The 20,188-nt window shown below is 39.5% G+C and overlaps 1 protein-coding gene across 20 annotated transcripts in view; it reads right to left on the bottom strand.

The window, feature by feature from the left end:
* Positions 1-20,188, bottom strand: part of KLHL3 (kelch like family member 3) — a 282,390-nt gene that overhangs the window by 90,973 nt on the left and 171,229 nt on the right. For 12 of the 20 annotated variants that reach the window (XM_045059495.1, XM_019832593.2, XM_045059493.1 and 9 more), the window contains one exon: positions 10,004-10,123. The exons of 1 other annotated variant lie outside the window; for it this stretch is intronic. In XM_045059495.1, the coding sequence (XP_044915430.1) occupies positions 10,004-10,016 (13 nt within the window). In that variant the 5' untranslated portion in view covers positions 10,017-10,123. Of the gene's footprint in view, positions 1-4,380; positions 4,491-10,003; positions 10,124-20,188 lie in introns of those variants that run through there. 7 more of the 20 variants (XM_019832575.2, XM_045059450.1, XM_045059458.1 and 4 more) reach the window with 2 other exon arrangements.

Consider the following 20,188-nt stretch of genomic DNA (forward strand, 5'->3'; position numbering starts at 1 on the left):
CAGTTCGTTGGTTTGAGCTCCGCATGAGGCTCGCTGCTGTCAGTGCAGGGCCTGCCTCAGATCCCCTGTCCCCTCCTCTCTCTTCCCCTCCCCTCCTCTCAAAAATAAATAAACATTAAAAAAAAAAAAAGATGGCAATACCTTCCCAAATTGTTCTACACTTTCAACCCAATTTCTATCAAACTCTCAGCTGGCTTCTTTGCAGAAACTGACAAGCTAAACCTAAAATTCATACAGAAATGCAAGGGACCTAGAATGGCCAAAACAATCTTGAAAAAGAAGAATAAGGTGAAGGATTCATGCTTCCCAATTTCAGAACTTACTACAAAGCTAAAGATAGCAGAGTAATAATATAACCATAGATATATAGATCAATAGAATAGAATTGAGAATCCAGAAATATACCCTCACAGTCAATTCATTTTTAAAATTTTTTTATCATTTATTTTTAAAAGGTTTTTTATTGATGCATAGTTGACATATAATGTTATATTAGCTTCAGGAGTACAACATAGTGGTTTGACAATTCTACACATTACACAATGCTCACTCACCATGATAAGTGTATCTACCATCTGGCACCATACCACACTATTATAATATTATTGACTTTATTCTCTATGCTATACCTTCCATCTCCATGACTTATTTATTTTATAAATGGAAGTTTGTACCTCTTAATTCCCTTTCTCTATTTTGCCCATTTCTATTGCCCATTTTCTATTTTGCCCTTTTCTATTTTGCCACCACTCCTCTCCACTCTGGCAATCACCAGTTTGTTCTCTGAATTTACGAGTTCGTGTCTGTTTTTTTGTTTGTTCATTCTTTTTTTTTTTAGATTCCACATATAAAAGAAATTATATGGTATTTCTCTTTCTCTGTCGGATTTATTTCATTTAGCATAATACCCTCTAGGTCCATCCATGTTGTCACAAATGGCAAGATCTCTTTTTTTATGACTAATATTCCATATTTTATACACACACACACACACACACACACACACACACACACACACACCTTCTTCTTCATCCATTTATCTATCAAAGGACACTTAAGTTGTTTCTGTATCTTGACTATTGTAAATAATGCTAGAATAAACATAGGGGTGCCTATTTATTTTCAAATTAGTGTTTCCATTTTCTTTGGGTAAATATCAGTAGTGGAATTACTGGGTTTCATGGTATTTCTATTTTTTTTTTTTTAGTTTATTTATTTATTTTGAGAAAGACAGAGACAGGCACAAGTCAGGGAGGGGCAGAGAGAGATGGAGAGAGAGAGAATCCCAAGCATGCTCTGCAATGCAAACACAGAGCCCAATGTGGGACTCAAGCCTGCAAAGCCATGAGATCATGACCTGAGCTGAAACCAAGAGTCCAATACTTAACTGACTCAGCCACCCAGGTGTCCCCATGGTATTTCTATTTTTAATGTTTTGAGAAACCTCCACACTCTTTTCCACAGTGGTCACACCAATTTCTGTTCCCACTAACAGTGCACGAGGATTCCTTTTCTCCACATCCTCGCCAATACTTATTTCTTGTCTTTTTGATACTAGTCATTCTGACTAGTATAAGGTGATATCTCATTGTGGTTGTGAATTGCATTTCCCTGAAGATGACTGAGGTTGAGCATCTTTTCATGTACCTGCTGGCCATGTGTATGTCTTCTTTGGAAAAATATATTCAGATTATGTGCCCCTTTTTAATCAGGTTGTTTGTTTCCTGGTGCTAAGTTGTAGAAGTTCTTTATATCTTTTGGATATAAACCCCTTATCAGATATATCCTTTGCATATATCTTCTCTCACTCAATAGAGTGCCTTTTTGTTTTGTTGATGATTTCTTTTGTGACACAAAACAGTCAACTGAGTTTTGACCAGGGTGCCAATATATTCAAATAGGGGAAAAATTGTCTTTCCACAAATGGTGCTCAGACAACTGGATATCCACGTACGAAAAAAACAAAGGACCCCCTACTTCACATAATATACAAAAATTAACTTGGAATAGATCAAAAAAATAAATATAAGAGCTAAAACTATAAAACTCTAAGAAGAAAACATAGGGGTATATCTTCATGACTTCAGAATAGGCAATGGTTTGTTATATAGGACATCAAAACACAAACAACAAAAGAAAAAAACAAATCAGACACCAAAATTTACAACTTTTGCACTTCCAAAGACACCATCAGGATATCAAAAAAGTTAAAAAAAACCCGAACAAGGAAAGAAAAACTTTGCAAATCATGTATCTGATATGAAACTTGTGTCTGGAATATATAAACAACTTGAACACTTTTAACTCAATAATAGACATATAACCCAATTTTAAAATGGACAAAGGATCTAAACAGACATTTCTCCAAGACATAGAAACGGTCAATGATCACATAAAAAGATGCTCAACATCATTAATGATCGGAGAAATACAAATCACAACCACAATGAGATATCACCTCAGACACCAGGATGGCTGTAATCAAAAACACAGATAATAACAAACACTGGCAAGGATATAAAGAAACTGGAACCTTCGTACACTGCTGGTAGAAATGTCAAATGGTGCAGTGCTTTGGAAAACAGTCTGGCAGTTCCTCCAAAAGTTAAACATGTAGTTATCATGTGACCTAGCAACCCACTCTTAGGTATATATCCAAAAGAAATGAAAACATGCATTCACACAAAAATGTATACGTGAATGTTTACAGCAGCATTATTCATAACAGCCAAAGGGTATCAAATGTGGTACATATACACAATGCAATATTATTCAGCAATAAAAAGGAATGAAATCCTGAGACATGCTACAACATGGATGAACCTTGAAAACATTATGCTGACAAAGAAGTCACAAAAGGCTTATTACATAATTCCAAAATAAGCAAATCTATAGAGACAGAAAGTAGATTACTGAAGGGTGAGGGGTAGGGAAAACAATGGGATTATTGCTAACATACACAGGAATTTTTTGGAGGGGATGATGAAAATGTTTTAAAATCAGCTGTTAGTTGCACAACTCTGTGACTATAAGCCATTGACACTTTAAATATGGCATATGAATTATATCTTTAAGTTTTTAAAATTTATTTATTTTGAGAGAGAGAGAATGTGCATGAGGCAGGGGCAGAAAGAGTGAGAGTGAGAGAGAGAGAAAGAGAGAGACAGAGAGAGAGAGAGAGAGAGAGAGAGAGAGAGAGAGAATCTGAAGCAGGCTCCACACTGTCAGCACGGAGCCTGACATGGGGCTTGAGCTCATGAACTGCGAAATTATGACCTGAGCCAAAATCAAGAGCCGGACACTCAATCAAATGAGCTACCTAGGTACCCCATCACATGAATTATATCTTAATAAAGCTGTTACCAAAAAAAAGAAAAACAGCAATGTACTAAGATGATTCATTACTATTAACAAAAGGCATAGTGGCAGATCATCTTTTAAAAAAAAAGGGATGAGGATAGAGAAATTTTAAGGATGGTGAAAGGGGAGGTTAAAACTGTCAAAACGGGATACAAGAGACTATCTCTCCTTTTCAGGAATGATCTGGGGTACTATTTCAAAAGGGACCATATCCCCACTTGGTGGCCGGATGGTAAATCAGGAACCAAAGAGCCATTAGGAGTCTGCTGCCCAGAAGCAGCTGCTGGTAAGCTCAGAGCAGAGCGATAAAAGGCAAAAGGAAGAGGAAGGCTAGTTAGTTACCATGCCAACAGCCCATTCTCTACCATGGAAGTAAAAAGAATAGGAAACTCGTGAATTGTGTGATTCATAAATTGCATAGAACATGTGTATGTGAACTAAAATAGCTTAAAATTGAAGGAGGAAAAATGTGAAAACAGTGCAAGAAATAACCCCAGGTCCCTGGAATATTACATAACATTTCATTAGCTTAGACCCTGGATGGCAAGCAAGATGCTTTACCAGGCCTTCATCAAAACAAAGTACGCCTCCCTCCAGTTCCTATTAAACTCACCCAGATCAGTAAAGCATCTCTTCAGGCTCCCTTTCTCTCCCTCACTCACCCATTCCACCCCAGTTTTAAAAATTAGCCATGCCTTTAATACCTTAGAAATTAAAAAAAAAAAAATTTTAATGTTTACTTATTTATTTTGAGAGGGGACTGGGGAGGAGCAGAGATAGAAGGAGAGAGAGAATCCCAAGCAGACTCCATGTTCAGCACGGATCCCGATGTGGGGTTCAATCCCAGGACTGTGAGACTACAACCTAAGCTGATAATAAGAGTCAGACACTCAACCGAGCCACTCAGGTGCCCCATAAATTAAAAAAATTCAAAACCATTAAATACCTTAGAATTTGATATGATCTTTAAACACCACTAGAATGCAAGCTTCATTGAGAACAAAAGTTTGACTCTCTTACCTAATGCCATATCCCTGTAACTGAGCTCCTCATCACCACCACCACCATCATCATAATCATAGCTAGGAGTTGCAGAATGTTCGTTATGTGCCAGGGCCTCAAAACAATATCTAAGGAAGAGGTATTATTATTATTATTATTATTATTATTATTATGCTACATGCTGTTGAAATCAGTAATTCTACTTCTAAGGAACTAATTCTATAGAAATAATTGTGAATGTGCACAAGTGTTTAACAACAGTAATACATGTGCTATCACTGTTCTAAGGACTTTACTTAGTATCCCCTTAACAAGCCAGCAACCCTGGAACTATTATTAGCTTCATTTTATGTTTGACAAAAGTGAGGGCAGGAACGTTAATTAACTTGTACAGGGTCACAGAACTGTACTACTGGAGCCAAGATTTGAAACCAGGTTGCCTGCCTCCATGGTCTATGCTTGTGACCAGTATGCCATATTGCTCCAAACATTACCACTGCAGGTGCTGTTTACATAAGAGATTTGAATACTTAAAACATCTAACAACAGGAACTGGGTTTTTCAAAAATTAACCAAAAATACAGAAAATCATTCATCCACTTAAAATAATGTTGTAGAACAGTTCTAACACAGAAAAACTGGTTCAATACAGGGGTACCTGGCTGGCTCAGTCCATAGAGCATGTGACTCTTGATCACCAGGTCATAAGTTCGAGCTCCACGTGTGACAGAGAGTTTAATTAAAATCAAAAAACAAATTAAAAAAAAAGAAAAAGAAAACTTGTTCAATATAGTGGTAAAAGAAAAAAAATCTGGTTAAGATATATTTTTAAGAAAAATATTCTCCCAAGTGTTAACAATGGTAACCACTGGGTATTAAAATTATAGATGATTTTTTGCTCATATTTATTTTCTAAATGATCTATAATATGTTCCTTTTCAAAAAAAAAAAGAAAGAAAAAGAAAAATGGAAATTTTTTAAATTAAAAGAAAAATAAAAGGGAAATCTATGCCTAAACCTGCACTAAAAATTTCCTGACAAAACATATACAGATTGTGCTCCATTTGAAAAAAAAAGAAAAGAAAAGAAAAGAAAAAATGGAAGAACAAGATTGTAATGGTTAATCTTATGTGTTAAATTAACTGAGCTAAGGGATGCCCAAAGATCTGGGAAAATATTATTTCTGTGGATTCTGTGACCTTTAAAAATGGTATCCTCTCAATAATGTCTCTATGTGTAAAATGGGATTTTCCTGTTTTCTCCTAGAAGTATGGTTTTAGGTCTTACTTTCAAGTCTTTCAATCCACTTCAAGTTAACTTCCGTGAGGAGGATTAAGATTCAGGTCCAATTATATTATTTTTCATGTGGCTGTCCGGTTTTCTTAACACCATTTACTGAGGAGGCTACTTCTCTACTAAGTATTCTTAGCTTCTTTGTCAAATATTAGTTGACATATATGTGGGTTTATTTCTGGGCTCTCAATTCTGTTCATGGTCTGTGTTTGTGATATCGTTTGAAATCAGAAACTGTGTATCTCCAGCTTTGTTCTTCTTTTACAAGACTGCTTTGGCTATTCAGGGTTGTTTTTGGCTCCTTACAAATTGTAGAATTTTTTTCTATTTCTGCAAAAAATGGCATTGGAATTTTGATACAGGTTGCATTGAATGTATAGATGGCTTTGGGTATTATGGACACCAGCAATATTAATTCCTCCAATACATAAAACAGATTTCTATCCATTTATTTTTGTCTTCTTCAATCTCTTTCAATAACATGTAATAGTTTTCAGCATACAGATCCTTCACTTCCTTGGATAAATTTTTAAATATTTTACTGTTTTTGACACTATTGGAAATGGAACTGTTTTCTTTCTTTTTCAGATAGTTCACTGTTAGCATATAGAAATGCAACTGATTTTAATAAGTTGATTTTGTATCCTGCGACTTTACCAAATTTATCAGTTCTAAAGTTTTTGGGGGGCATCTTTAGGTTTTTCTATAAAAAGGATCTTGTTATCTGCAGAGACTATTTTACTTCTTCCTTTCTTATATGGATGCCCACCACTTTGACTAACTGCTCTGTCTAGGACTTCCAGTTTTTGTTCAACAGGAATGGTGAGAGTAAGTACCCTTGTCTTGTTTCTGACCTCAGAAGAAAAGCTTTCAACCTTTTATCATGGAATGTGATAGCAGCTGTAGATGTGTCATATACGGCCTTTATTATGATGAGGTATGTTCCTTCTATATCCAATTTGTTGGCAGTTTTCATCATAAAAGGATGTTGGATTTTGTCACTTTCTGCATCTATTAAGAGGATCATATGATTTTTATCCTTCAGTCTATTAATGTGTATGATCTTTTTAATGTACGTTGAATTCAGTTTGCTAGTATTTTGTTGAGAATTTTTACATCAATATTCACAAGGAATATGGCCTGCAGTTTTCTTATCTTGTAGTGCCCTTATCTGGCTTTGATATCAAGGTAATTGCTGGCCTTGTTAAAATGAGTTTGTGAGTGATCCCTTCTCATCAATGTTTTGGAAGAATTGAGAAGGACTGGCATTAATTCTTCTTTGAATATTTGGTAGAATTCACCAGTGAAGCCATCTGGTCATAGGCCTTTTTTTATTGGGAGATTTCTGATTACTGATTCAATCTCCTTAATCATTACTGGTCTGTTCAGATTTTCTATTTCTTAATGATTCAGTCTTGGTAAGTTGTACTTTTCAAGGATTTTGTCCATTTCTTCTAGATTACCCAATTTGTTGGCATACAATTGTTCATAGTAGCCTCTTAAAATCTTTTGTATTTCCATGGTATCAAGTTGTAATGCCTCCTCTTTCACATATAATTTTGAGTCTTCTCTCTTTTTTTTCCTTGGTTAGTCTAGCTAAAGTTATGTTTACCTTTTCAAAAAGCCAATTATCACTTTCAATGATTTTCTTCTGTTGTCTTTTTAGTCTCATTTCATTTATCTCTGCTCTAATCTTTAATATTTATTTTGTTCCTTCTGATAACTTCGCTTAGTTTGTTTTTCTTTTTCTAATTCCTTGAAATGTAAAGTTAGGTTGTTTACTTGGAGGCCTGGAGTCTTAAATCAGACAGAAGACACAAGCCATACTGAAGAGAACTAAATGAGGAATGTCACTACTATCTACCTAGTATCTACGGAAAACAACACAAATTCCTCAGGAACAAGAAAACTGGACCCATAGGCATGAACACTGACCACTGCCTAAAACAACTATGGGTAGAGCTTCCAGGAAATCTGGCAGGAGGCATAATAAATATTGAGCAATAGTGCATAAGACAAATTTAATTTAACTTGGTTTTTAACACCAAAGACTGGGCCCTACAGAAAAAGGAAATGAGGAAACAAATACAGAACCAGACAGAATTTTTTTTTAAAGTAGTTCAACTCCTGGAGAAATACAAATCAAAGCCACACTGAGATACTACCTCATGCCGGTCAGAGTGGCTAAAATGAATAAATCAGGAGACGATAGATGCTGGCAAGGATGTGGAGAAATGGGAACCCTCTTGCACTGTTGGTGGGAATGCAAACTGATGCAGCTGCTCTGGTTCCTCAAAAAATTAAAAATAGAACTACCCTATGACCCAGCAATAGCACTGCTAGGAATTTACTCATGGGATACAGGAGTGCTGATGCATAGGGGCACATGTACCCCAATGTTTATAGCAGCACTTTCAACAATAGCCAAATTATGTAAAGAGCCTAAATGTCCATCAACTGATGAGGATAAAGATATGGTTTATATATACAATGGAATACTACTTGGCAATGAGAAAGAATGAAATCTGGCCATTAGCAGCAACGTGGATGGAACTGGAGGGTATTATGCTAAGTGCAATAAGTCAGAGAAAGAAAGATACCATATGTTTTCACTCCTATGTGGATCTTGAGAAACTTAACAGAAGACTATGGAGAAGGGGGAGGGGAAAAAAAAGTTACAAACAGGGAGGGAGGGAGGCAAACCATAAGACACTCTTAAATACAGAAAACAAACCTAGGGTTAATGGGGGGTGGGGAAGAGGGGAAAGTGGGTGATGGGCACTGAGGAAGGCACTTGTTGGGATGAGCACTGGGTGTTGTATGGAAGCCAATTTGACAATAAAATATATTTAAAAAAAAAGAAAGAAAGAAAAAGGTAGTTCAACCCCTGGAGTGTCTGGGTGGCTCAGTCAGTTAGGTGTCTGACTCTTGATTTTGGTTCAGGTCATGATCTCACTGTTCATGGGAACGGGCCTCATGTCGGGCTCTGTACTGACAACACAATGCCTGCTTGGGATTCTCTCTCTCCCTCCCTCTCTGCCCCTCCCATGCTCTTGTGCTCTCTCTCTCTCTCTCTCTCTCACACACAAAATAAATAAATAAACTTTTTAAAAAATAAATAAATAAAAGTAGTCCAAGCCCCTACTCAACAAACACATAGTTAGCTATATGCGCTTTTTACTTATGCCATTGTCTCTGCCTGGAAGGCTTCCCCCTAATCCCGTCACTTTTCATTTCTTTAACTCTTACTTGTCTTTCAAAATTTAGCTCAAGCATCATCCCTTTATAAAGTGTTCTCCAAAAACAAGTGTTCTCCAAAGGTGGCGTATGACATATTTGCTTTCATAGTACCCTTTCAGAAACAAATAATTATTGTACTTCTAACAACTGACAGGCGCCTGATGCATTCCTCGTTCATAACACCTATTTTGTATTATAGGAAGATCATTTTCATTTAACTATTTACATTTTTTAAGCTACCCATCCCAGAGCCTAGTCAGTGCCTCTGGGCATCTTTGGTAAATGCCTTGAAGAGCCCATGAAGTACTAGGTGCTAGAGATCAAAACGATTCAGAAGTTGTCCTTGCCCTCAGGGAGCTCACAAACAACAGAGAAAAGAGGAGATTAGCAATTATAGCTCACAATAGGGCTAACTATGCTGTAAATAATGCTGTGGGCAAAGGAACCTTCTGAGTTCTCTGGTAGGGAGGACACTGGGTGTACAGCCTTTGTAGAGAAAAACATGCTCAGCGTCCCAAATCTGTTTTGCAGCAAACTCACCAAATGCACGTATCAGCTTTATAAATAGCCTGCACACACTCACCATTAGCCAGCCTACAAAGGATGAGCACATTTGCATTTCATTCCTTCCTTTACACAGTTAAACTACATTGAAGAAGCTAGATAGTTTTCCACTTACATAGCTGTCTTAACAAGCTAAGTTCAGACCAAGGAATGAGGGAGGGAGGCCAACAGAAAATGTGTAGCACCCACAATCTTTAATCTGCAACTATGTGTAGGTATTGCAATCAGTCTATTATTAGTCATTAGGCAGCTGGTTTGGTTGGAAACCAAGTTTATGAACAGAACTGCTATAGCCATAAAAAATTATTCCTCTGTGATTAAGGAGTACAATGAAAAGTGTTAAATAAATGCAAAGGAGATAGAGTACTTTCTGAAAGCCAATCTGTCTCGACTGGAGTTTAAAGGGGAAGCCAAGTGACTGAGAGTAGGTGGGGAAGAGTCAGAATTCACTAGGTGGTGGTGTTCCGACTTCTGTTCTCAGTCTCTGATGACGCTCACTCAACAAGCTCTTCCCAAAAGGGCACAGGCAAAATAGGAAAAGTACCTCCGCAGTTCATTCATCACCTTGAACGCCTTCCCCATGTGGGCAGAGTTGACAGTGATGATCCTCTGGTTCTTCTCATCATCCCCAGCCTGAACCGGGGGCTGAGAGCTCGGCTTGATGCTGTGAACAGGAAGAGAGTGGGAGGGGAAAGAGAGGATCACATGTTGGTAAACCCAGTCACCCAGCTGCTACAACTCCCTGCATTTGCCCACCCACCAGAAGCATCTTTGTCAGCTTGTTCTCTTTGTCACAGACCCAGCAGGAAAAGAAAATGCGTTGGGTCAGCCATTTCTGCAGGATCTTCCAGTGCAAACTACATTCCTCTGGTGGAAGCTGGGTCCTAGCTCAGCTACTACCATCACGTGTGCGACTTTGTGGGATATCCTTATCCTCCATCCCCCATGCCCTAAAGGGGTGGAGGAGACGGAGGGAGACAAAGTGACCACTCACTTCGTAGGGAAATTTGTTCACTCAACAAAAATTTAATGGAGGCTACCGTGTACCAGGTACTGTATTTAAATTTAAGGGAGGGGCACTTAGGTGGCTCAGACCGTTAAGCATCCGACTTCGGCTCAGGTCATGATCTCGCGGTTTGTGAGTTCAAGCCCCGCATTAGGCTCTGTACTGACAGCTCAGAGTCTGGAGCCTGCTTCCGTTTCTGTGTCTCCCTCTCTCTCTGCCTCTTCCCCACTTGCGCTCTGCCTCTCTCCCTCTCTCTCTCTCTCTCTAAAATAAATGTTAAAAAAAAATTAAGGGAAACACAACAAACAAGGCACAGACACTGCTCTCACAAAGCTTACAGTTCGGTGTAGGAGAAAACCAAGTAAAAACCTAAACATCATATCCTATGTATCACGACTGGACATAAGTGCAGAGGATGGGCAACTACTCCGGGGCTGGCAGTATGAGGGGAAACTTTCCAGAAGCTGAGGGAGAGCAGAAATCCCAAGAAAGAGCAAAAGCAAGCAAAGTAAAAAGGAAAATGGAGAATATCCCAGCAGAGGAAAGAGTACATATACAAAGACCTGGAGTACAAGAGTCAAGTGAGTTCAGTAAAACTAGAAGAGAGTCTCAAGAGCAAAGCCTAGAAGACTGAGCAGTCCTGTAAGTGTCATATTAGCAAAGCCATGGAGCTTGGATTTTACTCTGAGACAATGAGAAGCCATTAAAGGGAGAGAGAAGTAGACAGGAACAGGTGAACACATCTGTCCTTAACAAAGATCACATTGCCTGTGGTATGGAAAACAATATAACAGGAATGAAAGCTTTTGGGAAAACATAATCCCACGGTAAGACAAGGGACTGTCATTATTATGAAAAGAAGAGCTATCCATGTGGGCTAAGTGAGCAAGTGGTGACTTCCAAGTCATTCACAACCTCGAAGTCCTCTATACAGAAGACAAACACTCATATCCCTATGGATGTCAAGTAGATGCCCAACAACTCCTAAGCAATATGTCTCAGCTTTATGTGGGGAGGAAAAAAAATTATCGAAAGAACGGTCAATGGTCAGTCAGTTAAACATCTGACTTCGGCCCAGGTCATGATCTCCCAGCTCCTGGGTTCAAGCTCTGCTTGGGGCTCTGTGCTGACAGTTCAGAGCCTAGAGCCTGCTCCAGATTCTGCGTCTCCATCTCTCTCTGCCCCTCCCCCACTTACAATCTCTCTCTCTCTCTCTCTCTCTCTCTCTCTCTCAAAATAAATAAACACTAAAAAAAAATTTTTTTAAAGAATACACAAAAATGGACTTCTTTTCCCAACCTGATGAAACTTTTCAGCTCCAAGGTCAAGTCCAGGACCTTGGAGTTACCTCTGTTCTGATAAGAAAACAGGACCTTCTCCATTTGTGTAGATTTGGAGACTCACAGTTCACTCCAACTCTCCAACTCTAGTTTAAAGACAGTTTGCTTTGCCTTTGCCTGGCGTGCCTCCTTCCACGCCACCACCTAGACTTGCAAACTGGCTTGAGAAAGGGACTTTTGTGGTTAAGAGAATGTTCCAGAGACCTGACAGTCTCTACAGATCTTACAGTGAGATTTGTAACTACTGGAACAATCAAATCACAACCACCATGCAAGATCTACAGTTTGTCTGACCATCACAGACTCCTCTTTTGGCCTTCCTTCCCCACCTTCAGTTCAGCATGCAAATATAAGCCACAGTCATCTGAACTTTGGGACTATTTGGATTCTGGGGGCAAAGAAGTTAATTGATCAGGCACAGGAATATAAATATCAAGAGATACACAAAGGCAGATGATTAGAATTATATGTTGTTGTTGTTTTAACGTTTATTTATTTTTGAGACAGAGAGAGACAGAGCATGAATGGGGGAGGGTCAGAGAGAGAGGGAGACACAGATTATGAAACAGGCTCCAGGCTCTGAGCTGTCAGCAGAGAGTCCGACGCGGAGCTGGAACTCACGGACTGCGAGATCATGACCTGAGCTGAAGTCGGACGCTCAACCGAGCCACCCAGGCGTCCTATAGAATTATGTGTTTAAGGAGGAAAAGAAAATCTCAAAACTGAAGATAAGATCAACATGAAAGAGCATCCCGTAAAGTTGAAAAACTTCATGTGAGAAATCCCACAAGTGTTATTTCTTTTAAAGTCAATGTTTTTCCTACTCCAAGCCAGAAGATCTTATTTTCTATTTTCTACTAAAAGTTTAACATTTTTGCTTTTGTTTTCTAAGTTTATTTATTTGACAGACAGAGTGTGTGAGCAGGGGAGGGGCAGAGAGAGACAGGGAGACAGAGGATCCCAAGCAGGCTCCTCACTGTCAGCACAGAGCCCAACATGGGGCTCGATCTCATGAACAGTGAGATCATGACGTGAGCAGAAATCAAGAGTCTGATCCTTAACCCACCCAGGTGCCCTACATTTTTGCTTTTGATTAATGGCCCTTATTTGATCTGATGTTGATTTTTATGTCCTGGTGTGAAATAGGGATTTAATTTTTTCCATATGTTCCATTTACTGAATACTTATTTTTCCCACTTACCTGTCATGCCACCTTAAGTCATGTCAAAGTTGCAAATATAGGGATCTATTCCTGGACTCTCTAAGCTATTCCATTGGTTGGTTTACCTGTCCCTATGCCAGTACCACATTATTTCTGTAACTTCATTATAAAGCTTGATATCTGACAGGGTAAGTCTTCAATCCAATTATTATGCTTCAAATGTGTCTTGACTATTCTACTTTCTTTATTCTTTCATACAAATTTTAGTATCAGCTTATTAAGTTCCATGACATATTATGAGATTTTGATAGCAACTGTAATGATTTATAGATCAATTAGTATAGAACTGATATCTTTTTGATATTATGTTTTCTGATCCATGAACATGGAATATCTCTCTCCACTTATTTAATCGTCTTTAATGTCAAACTTTTATATTTTTCTTTTTTTATTAAAATTTTTTTTTCAACGTTTATTTATTTTTGGGACAGAGAAAGACAGAGCATGAACGGGGGAGGGGCAGAGAGAGAGGGAGACACAGAATCGGAAACAGGCTCCAGGCTCCGAGCCGTCAGCCCAGAGCCTGACGCGGGGCTCGAACTCACGGACCGAGAGATCGTGACCTGGCTGAAGTCGGACGCTTAACCGACTGCGCCACCCAGGCGCCCCTTACATTTTTCTTAATGAAGACTTTATACATTTGATTAAATTTATTAAGTACTTTAGGGCTTTTGTTGCTGTTTTACAATAGCAATGGTGTCTTTTATGAATTTTATTTTCTGATTGCTATGGTTTATAAAATGCAATTGATTTTTGCAAATTACTAAACAGCCACCTTACCAAATGTTCCTATTATTTCTATACTTGAAGAGTCAATAAAGTGTTCTATGTAAACAGTCAAATTAACCTGCATATAATGCCAGAGGGTTTTTTCTCCCCCTCCTTTCCAATTCTTAGGTGTCTAATTTTTTTTTTTTTGAAAGAAATTTTGCACTGGCTAGGATAGCCACACAATGTTGAATAGAAAGTGTGCTAACAAATATTCTTGTTGTCTTTCTGATTTTAAAGATGTTGTTTTTAATGTTTCTCCATTGTGCATGTTTGTTGTAAAATTTTTATAGATAACCTTAATCAAATTGAGAAAATTCCCTTGCATTTTATTGCTTTTTAATCATAAAACTATACTGAATTTATCAAATATTTTTGTGAATCTAATGAAGTGATCATATGGATTTTTCCCTTTAACCTTTTAATGTGGTAAGTGATACTAATATATTTTCTAAAATTAAACCATATCTGCATTTCTGGGATAAATCTAGAAACTGTAAAAAAGACTGCATAAATATTCACCATAAATGCTATCTTCAAACTATAAAGAGCCTTAAAAGCCAAGGGAAAAAATATATAATATGGTATTGACCAGAGAACCACTGAAGGGTTCTGACAGGGAACTAATAAGATTAGAGCTCCTAAAAGCCCAGTGGACGACAGATTCAGTTCCATTTCACATATATGGAGATGTAGAATAAACACAGCCATTTTGGAAGCAGTGACAATAATCTCCAGTGTGACTAATGGACAGGAAGGCTTGCTCTTCCTTGTTGTGTTGCTTTTGCACTTTCCAGTGTGTCAAAATGGTCCAATGAATCAGTCCTGTTAATACAATGTTGTGTTTACCAAAAGTTCTCAAACATAGATTACCTATTCAAAGGATTAAAGCTCAACAAAATGCAATTCATACCAAAGCCTCCCTGAAAGAAGAAGTGACTTGGTGATGCCCACCGGGCTGGTTAGGGGAAGGACATCTGGTCTTCCCACTATATCTGGAGCCCTTCCCACCCTTGATACAGGGGCAAGGCTTGACATCAGACAGATCCTAAGGTCTCTTTCTTCCCCTGCTCTGCAGCTCTGTGATGACATGGGAACTCTGCAGTAGAGTCTAGATCTCTGCTTTCTGGAAGGTACAAGCTTCGTGGCAACTCAGTGACCTTCCAAGGAACAGGAAAGTGAGGAAAGAGAGAAGGTGAGTGCTCAGCGAAGTTAAGAATCTTGTACAAGATCACAGAGATAATAAGTTACAAAGATGGAAGCTGAGTTCAGGTGTCCCTGACTTGAATCAACCCAAGCTATTTTCACCAGAGTCTACACCCTCCAGCAGGATAGAATATACATATATACATGCGTGCAAACACACGTCTCAACCTAGGGTCACATGGCTCAGGCAGAGATACTAAATACCCCCATTCCCTCACCCAAATCTTTCTCCCTCCGTCCATACCAATTAGTTAGTCCCCATACACAGCCCACTCCCACTCTCTAAAGGCCCCAATGTGCTCAGTTCTTTCTTTATGCTAGACACAGCTGGTGGATCCCCCTCCCCACCTGTGAAACACAGACCACACAGAGGTATATTCCCACTCTCATGTCCATGTTCAATGTCTATAAGATCATACTTTTCACTCTACCCAGACCCAGCCAAAATTACACACACACACACACACACACACACACACACACACACACACGCATGCACGTTTCTCTAGGCAGATTCAATCACAAAATGTTTTCTCCTGAAGTTTTTATTAGCAAATGCCCTTACTCTAAGCACAAACTGTTTGATTTCTCCAAGAGCAAAGAATGGCTCCAAACTTGACCATCCCTTAAGTTTCAGCCTCTATTGACTCTTTTTTTTTTCAATATATGAAGTTTATTGTCAAATTGGTTTCCATACAACACCCAGTGCTCATCCCAAAAGGTGCCCTCCTCAATACCCATCACCCACCCTCCCCTCCCTCCCACCCCCCCATCAAGCCTCAGTTTGTTCTCAGTTTTTAAGAGTCTCTTATGCTTTGGCTCTCTCCCACTCTAACCTCTTTTTTTTTTTTTCCTTCCCCTCCCCCATGGGTTTCTGTTAAGTTTCTATTGACTCTTAAATACTGAGAACTGAGGGTTGAAGGGGGGTGGGGGAGAGGGGAAAGTGGGTGATGGGCATTGAGGAGTGCACTTGTTGGGATGAGCACTGGGTGCTGTATGGAAACCAATTTGACAATAAATTATATTTTAAAAAAGTTTCAGTCTCTATTAAAACCATACCAGGTTTCAAGAACTTCCAGCCAGTCCAAATGAGGTAAGTGAGACTTCCAGGTTTCACGATATGGCAAGAGGCATAAAGCCTACCAAATTCCCTCCATAGTTGATAGTAATTTATATATGCCCCTTCCACCAGACCTCAACCTCTGGCTACTTAACAAAGGAGCATTCATTTGTGCTGAGATGCTCAGAGTTTCAATAACATTCAAGTTGAGCCATATCTAAGATTTAAATATATCAACAACAGTAGACATGGTGAGAAAGTACTGGCCAGGCAGAATCCTTGCTGTTTCCTATAGAATTAGACAGAAATAGTCATCAAAGCCATTTTCCACTTAAGCTGCAGCAGAACAAGACAAGTCAACTTTGTCAAATAAGACAAGTCACTACAAATCTGGCTTAAAATTTAATTAAATCTTACACACTGTCCTGTTAGTAGTAAACATACCTCCATGAACCACCACTGCTGCCATGGTGAACACAGGGAAGTGAGTAATTCCATGTTGCTGCTGTAGAAAGGCCAACAACCCCTTCAATAAATAGCCCAGAGAAAGAGAGTATTGCAAGATGGCTCAGACTTAATTCACATTCTCACTGGTGCCATTTAAGAAGTCATACATATGAGGGGCGCCTGAGTGGTTCAGTTGGTTAAATCTCTGACTCTTGATCTTAGTTCAGGTCATGATCTCATGGTTTGTGAATTCGAACCCCACTTCAGGCTCCTTCCCAACAGCGTGGAGCCTGCTTAAGATTCTGTCTCTCCCTTTCTCTACCCCTCCCCCCACCTCTCCCTCACTCTCTCTCAAAAGAAATAAACTTGAAAAAAAAAAAGTCATACATATGAGACAGTCAAGACTCATAACCTTAAGAAGGATGAACATAGCTGTCCCTTCCTTCCTGGGTTCTCCCATTCTCTTTTCCCTTGGGCTAGCCTGTGACAGTGGCCTCTCCCGTGTCTCCTACTACAGTGGCTATCCCCCATTCTGGATGCCCTCCCTCCAAGCACTTCCTGCACACTATTGCAACATTAATCCCTAAAAGGTCATTCTGATCACATCTTTCAGATTCTCACTGCCCACAGATTTCTTCAGGGGTCATGAGGGCTGTAGGCTAGAGGCTCAGTCAGAACCACCTGCTTCCATTTATTCTGTGTATCGTGTGTCCATGTAGAATTTCCTTTCAAAGAACTATAGAGCTAAAAACCTGAAACATTACCAAACTATAGGATAAAGTCATGGTACCTTGCTTAGTATTCAAGGTCCTCCTTGACCTGGACTGAATCTAAATCCCAGCCCTATCTCTTCCTCAAATATTTACTGAGAACCTGTTTTCTACTGAGCAGATGAAATTATTCACTACAGACAGATTCTGCCTTCCTTTTCTTCTATCATAATCTAAATACCTGTTCTTTCAGGACCAATTAAGGTTGCCTCTTCTATGAAGTCCTCTGTATACTTCAGTCCTAAGTGATCTTTGTCTTCCTAAATTCCTCAAGTATTTCTGTCCTGTAACTGAACTGGCATATAGATTTGATTATGTTTTCATGGTACCTATCTAACAACCCACTCCTCTCCTACTAGATGCAACATACCTGGTGGACAAGGAACATGGGTCCAAGGACTCTTTACATGGCTTAGCCTGCCCAGCATAGGGCCACACCCACAGCAGGCCCTCATCCCATATTTGTCATCAATGAACTCTGACCTGAAAACCCTTCACTTGTCCCTACAAACTGATAAACAGTAGAGCAGAGTGGAAGAGTCTGCCTCAACCAATGACTCCAAGCCTAACCATTTATTTTTTTAAGTTTTTTTTATTTATTTATTAGAATCCCAAGCAGGCTCCACACTGTCAGTGCAGAGCCCGATGTGGGGCTTGAACTCAAGAACCATAAGATCATGACCGGAGCTAAATCCAAGAGTCAGATGCTTAACTGACTGAGCCACGCAGGAGCTCTCTCCCCACCCTTTTTTTTCCCCCAGCCTAATAACTTAAAAAAGTGAATGTGGGATAGGTTTTCAGAGTTAAAATATAAATCAATACACACAAAATGTTACAGAAGTTCTAAATAAAAATAGAGAAGTTTTAAATAACAAGCCCTCTCAGCACACCACCTCCCACAGCCGTTTCTCCTGCCCTCCCTTGTCCTCTAAATTCTACATACCCAAAGTCTATTTTGACTCCCTCACATTTTGCACAGTAACTCATACTCAGCCTATGCAATACTGATGCCCTCCACCCTCCCTACTCTTCCTCAAGCCTACTGTTCTTTCTGTATCCTCTATCTCAGAGGCAAAACCAACCGCCCACTCACCTATCCAAAGCAGAAAGTGGGATGTCATCCTTGATATGCTCTTCCCATTTCACCCCCCTCCCATACAACCCCAAGTGCTCCTTTAATCTCTCTCCACTCCATTCCCTTCTCACAGTCATAATCCCCTTCCTGCCTTGTATACAACCATATCCTCCTCCCTAACTCCAGAGTGACATTTAGAGAATATTAGTAACAGCAAAGGATGTTCTATGTGAAACCTCTCACTGGTTCCTCGCTGCGTTCAGAATAAATCTCAGAGACTTCTCCTGGCCCTTTATAACCCCATCATTGCCCTGAAGACTTCTTGCTACTATAGTACTGAAATACTTACACCTAAATACACCAGGCTCTTTTGCCCCACCCCACTCATTCCTACCAGCCCTTCAAGCCTTCAAGCTGGAAGTCTTCCCTAGCATCTTCCACTACCCACGAGATTAACTTCCCTTCTTCTGTATTCCCACAGTACTCTGTGCTTCCTTCCATATAAATTGTAATTACCTCTTACTTTTCTGTCTCCCCCACAGTGGGGGGGAGTGCTGTTAAATGTTTAACAGTTGGTTGCGAGGGAGAGAGCCCTGATTTGTAACATTTGCCAATTTCCATGGTGTAAATACTCCCACCATGTCAGATTTCAAGCTACCAACATGTTGTCACTGAGCATGTGGAATTGGAAAAAGATGTGCAGCAGCACACCATTATAACCCTACACAGTATTTCCATTATAAAGACACAAGAGTCATAATCTAAAAGGCATAGACCACAGTAAAATCATTGATTTGGGAGTATTCATTATTCTTGTCTATAATTTATTATTAAGTTATATAATTTATTTTTAGCAAAGAGCATATTTAATAGAATGACTCACAATATTCCTGACAATTTAACAAGCAGCTCTTGCAAATGGGTAAGTGCTGGCTCCAGCACATCACTGCCAACCTTAGACTTTAAGCTCCCTGAGAACCAGGATGCTATCTAACTTCCCTCTGCATTCTGGACTTCTGGTACATGGCAGGTGCTCAATAAATAATCAGTGAGTAAATGATTAGATAGGTAAGTAAATAAGGTATAACTAGCAACTATTCCATCTTTCCTCACTTCTCCTCATTAAAATAATTATGGCTTTGTGTCTCTCAACTCCCCCTCCTTGTACTCCCTAAGAAGGCCTCTGTGTTGGTCATACAGAATAAAGAGGATGCAGGGAGAGAGAAAGGCATCATCAACTAGAGAAGAGGGAAGGAAGCAAGAGGGGGTGTTACTTAGTGTGTCAGTTCTTAGGCTCTTTCCATTGCTGAGGAAACTTCATGCAAGGAATGGAAAGGAGAACACTTCTAGAGAAAGCACGTGGGCAGGGTAGGAGATGGAAAAGCCTCAGAGCAGGCTGACTATGCAGAAGTGTTTGGGGGATCTGCCAAGTTAGGAGCTCCAGGGCACCCAGGGTATGAGAGAGTGTGGAGGAGAAGAAAGGGAAACCAAGAAATGCTGCTGAGGCTTAGGAACTGCCATCCCCTCTAAAAGCCTTCAAGAGATGCATATAAAGTTCAGGGAGAGTGGGCTAATGGTGGGCCACATACAAAGAGCCCAAGCACATCATGTTCAAGCTACAGATCACAGAGAATAAAGAGAAGCAAAGTCACCTCAAGAAGGCAAAACAACTCTGAGACGGAGTAAGACTACGATGAATATGCTAAAATCCCTCAACAAAGCAAGTGTCGTTTAGAAAGGGAAACTGGAAAACAAGAATCAGACAGAGACAGCCCCTTGTCCAGCTCAGGGCACACTATCTAGGAAAGAGATAACTTAATCATCATGGTCTGACC

The sequence above is a fragment of the Felis catus genome, chromosome A1, assembly GCF_018350175.1.
Source record: "Felis catus isolate Fca126 chromosome A1, F.catus_Fca126_mat1.0, whole genome shotgun sequence".
Classification (NCBI taxonomy): Eukaryota; Metazoa; Chordata; class Mammalia; order Carnivora; family Felidae; genus Felis; species Felis catus.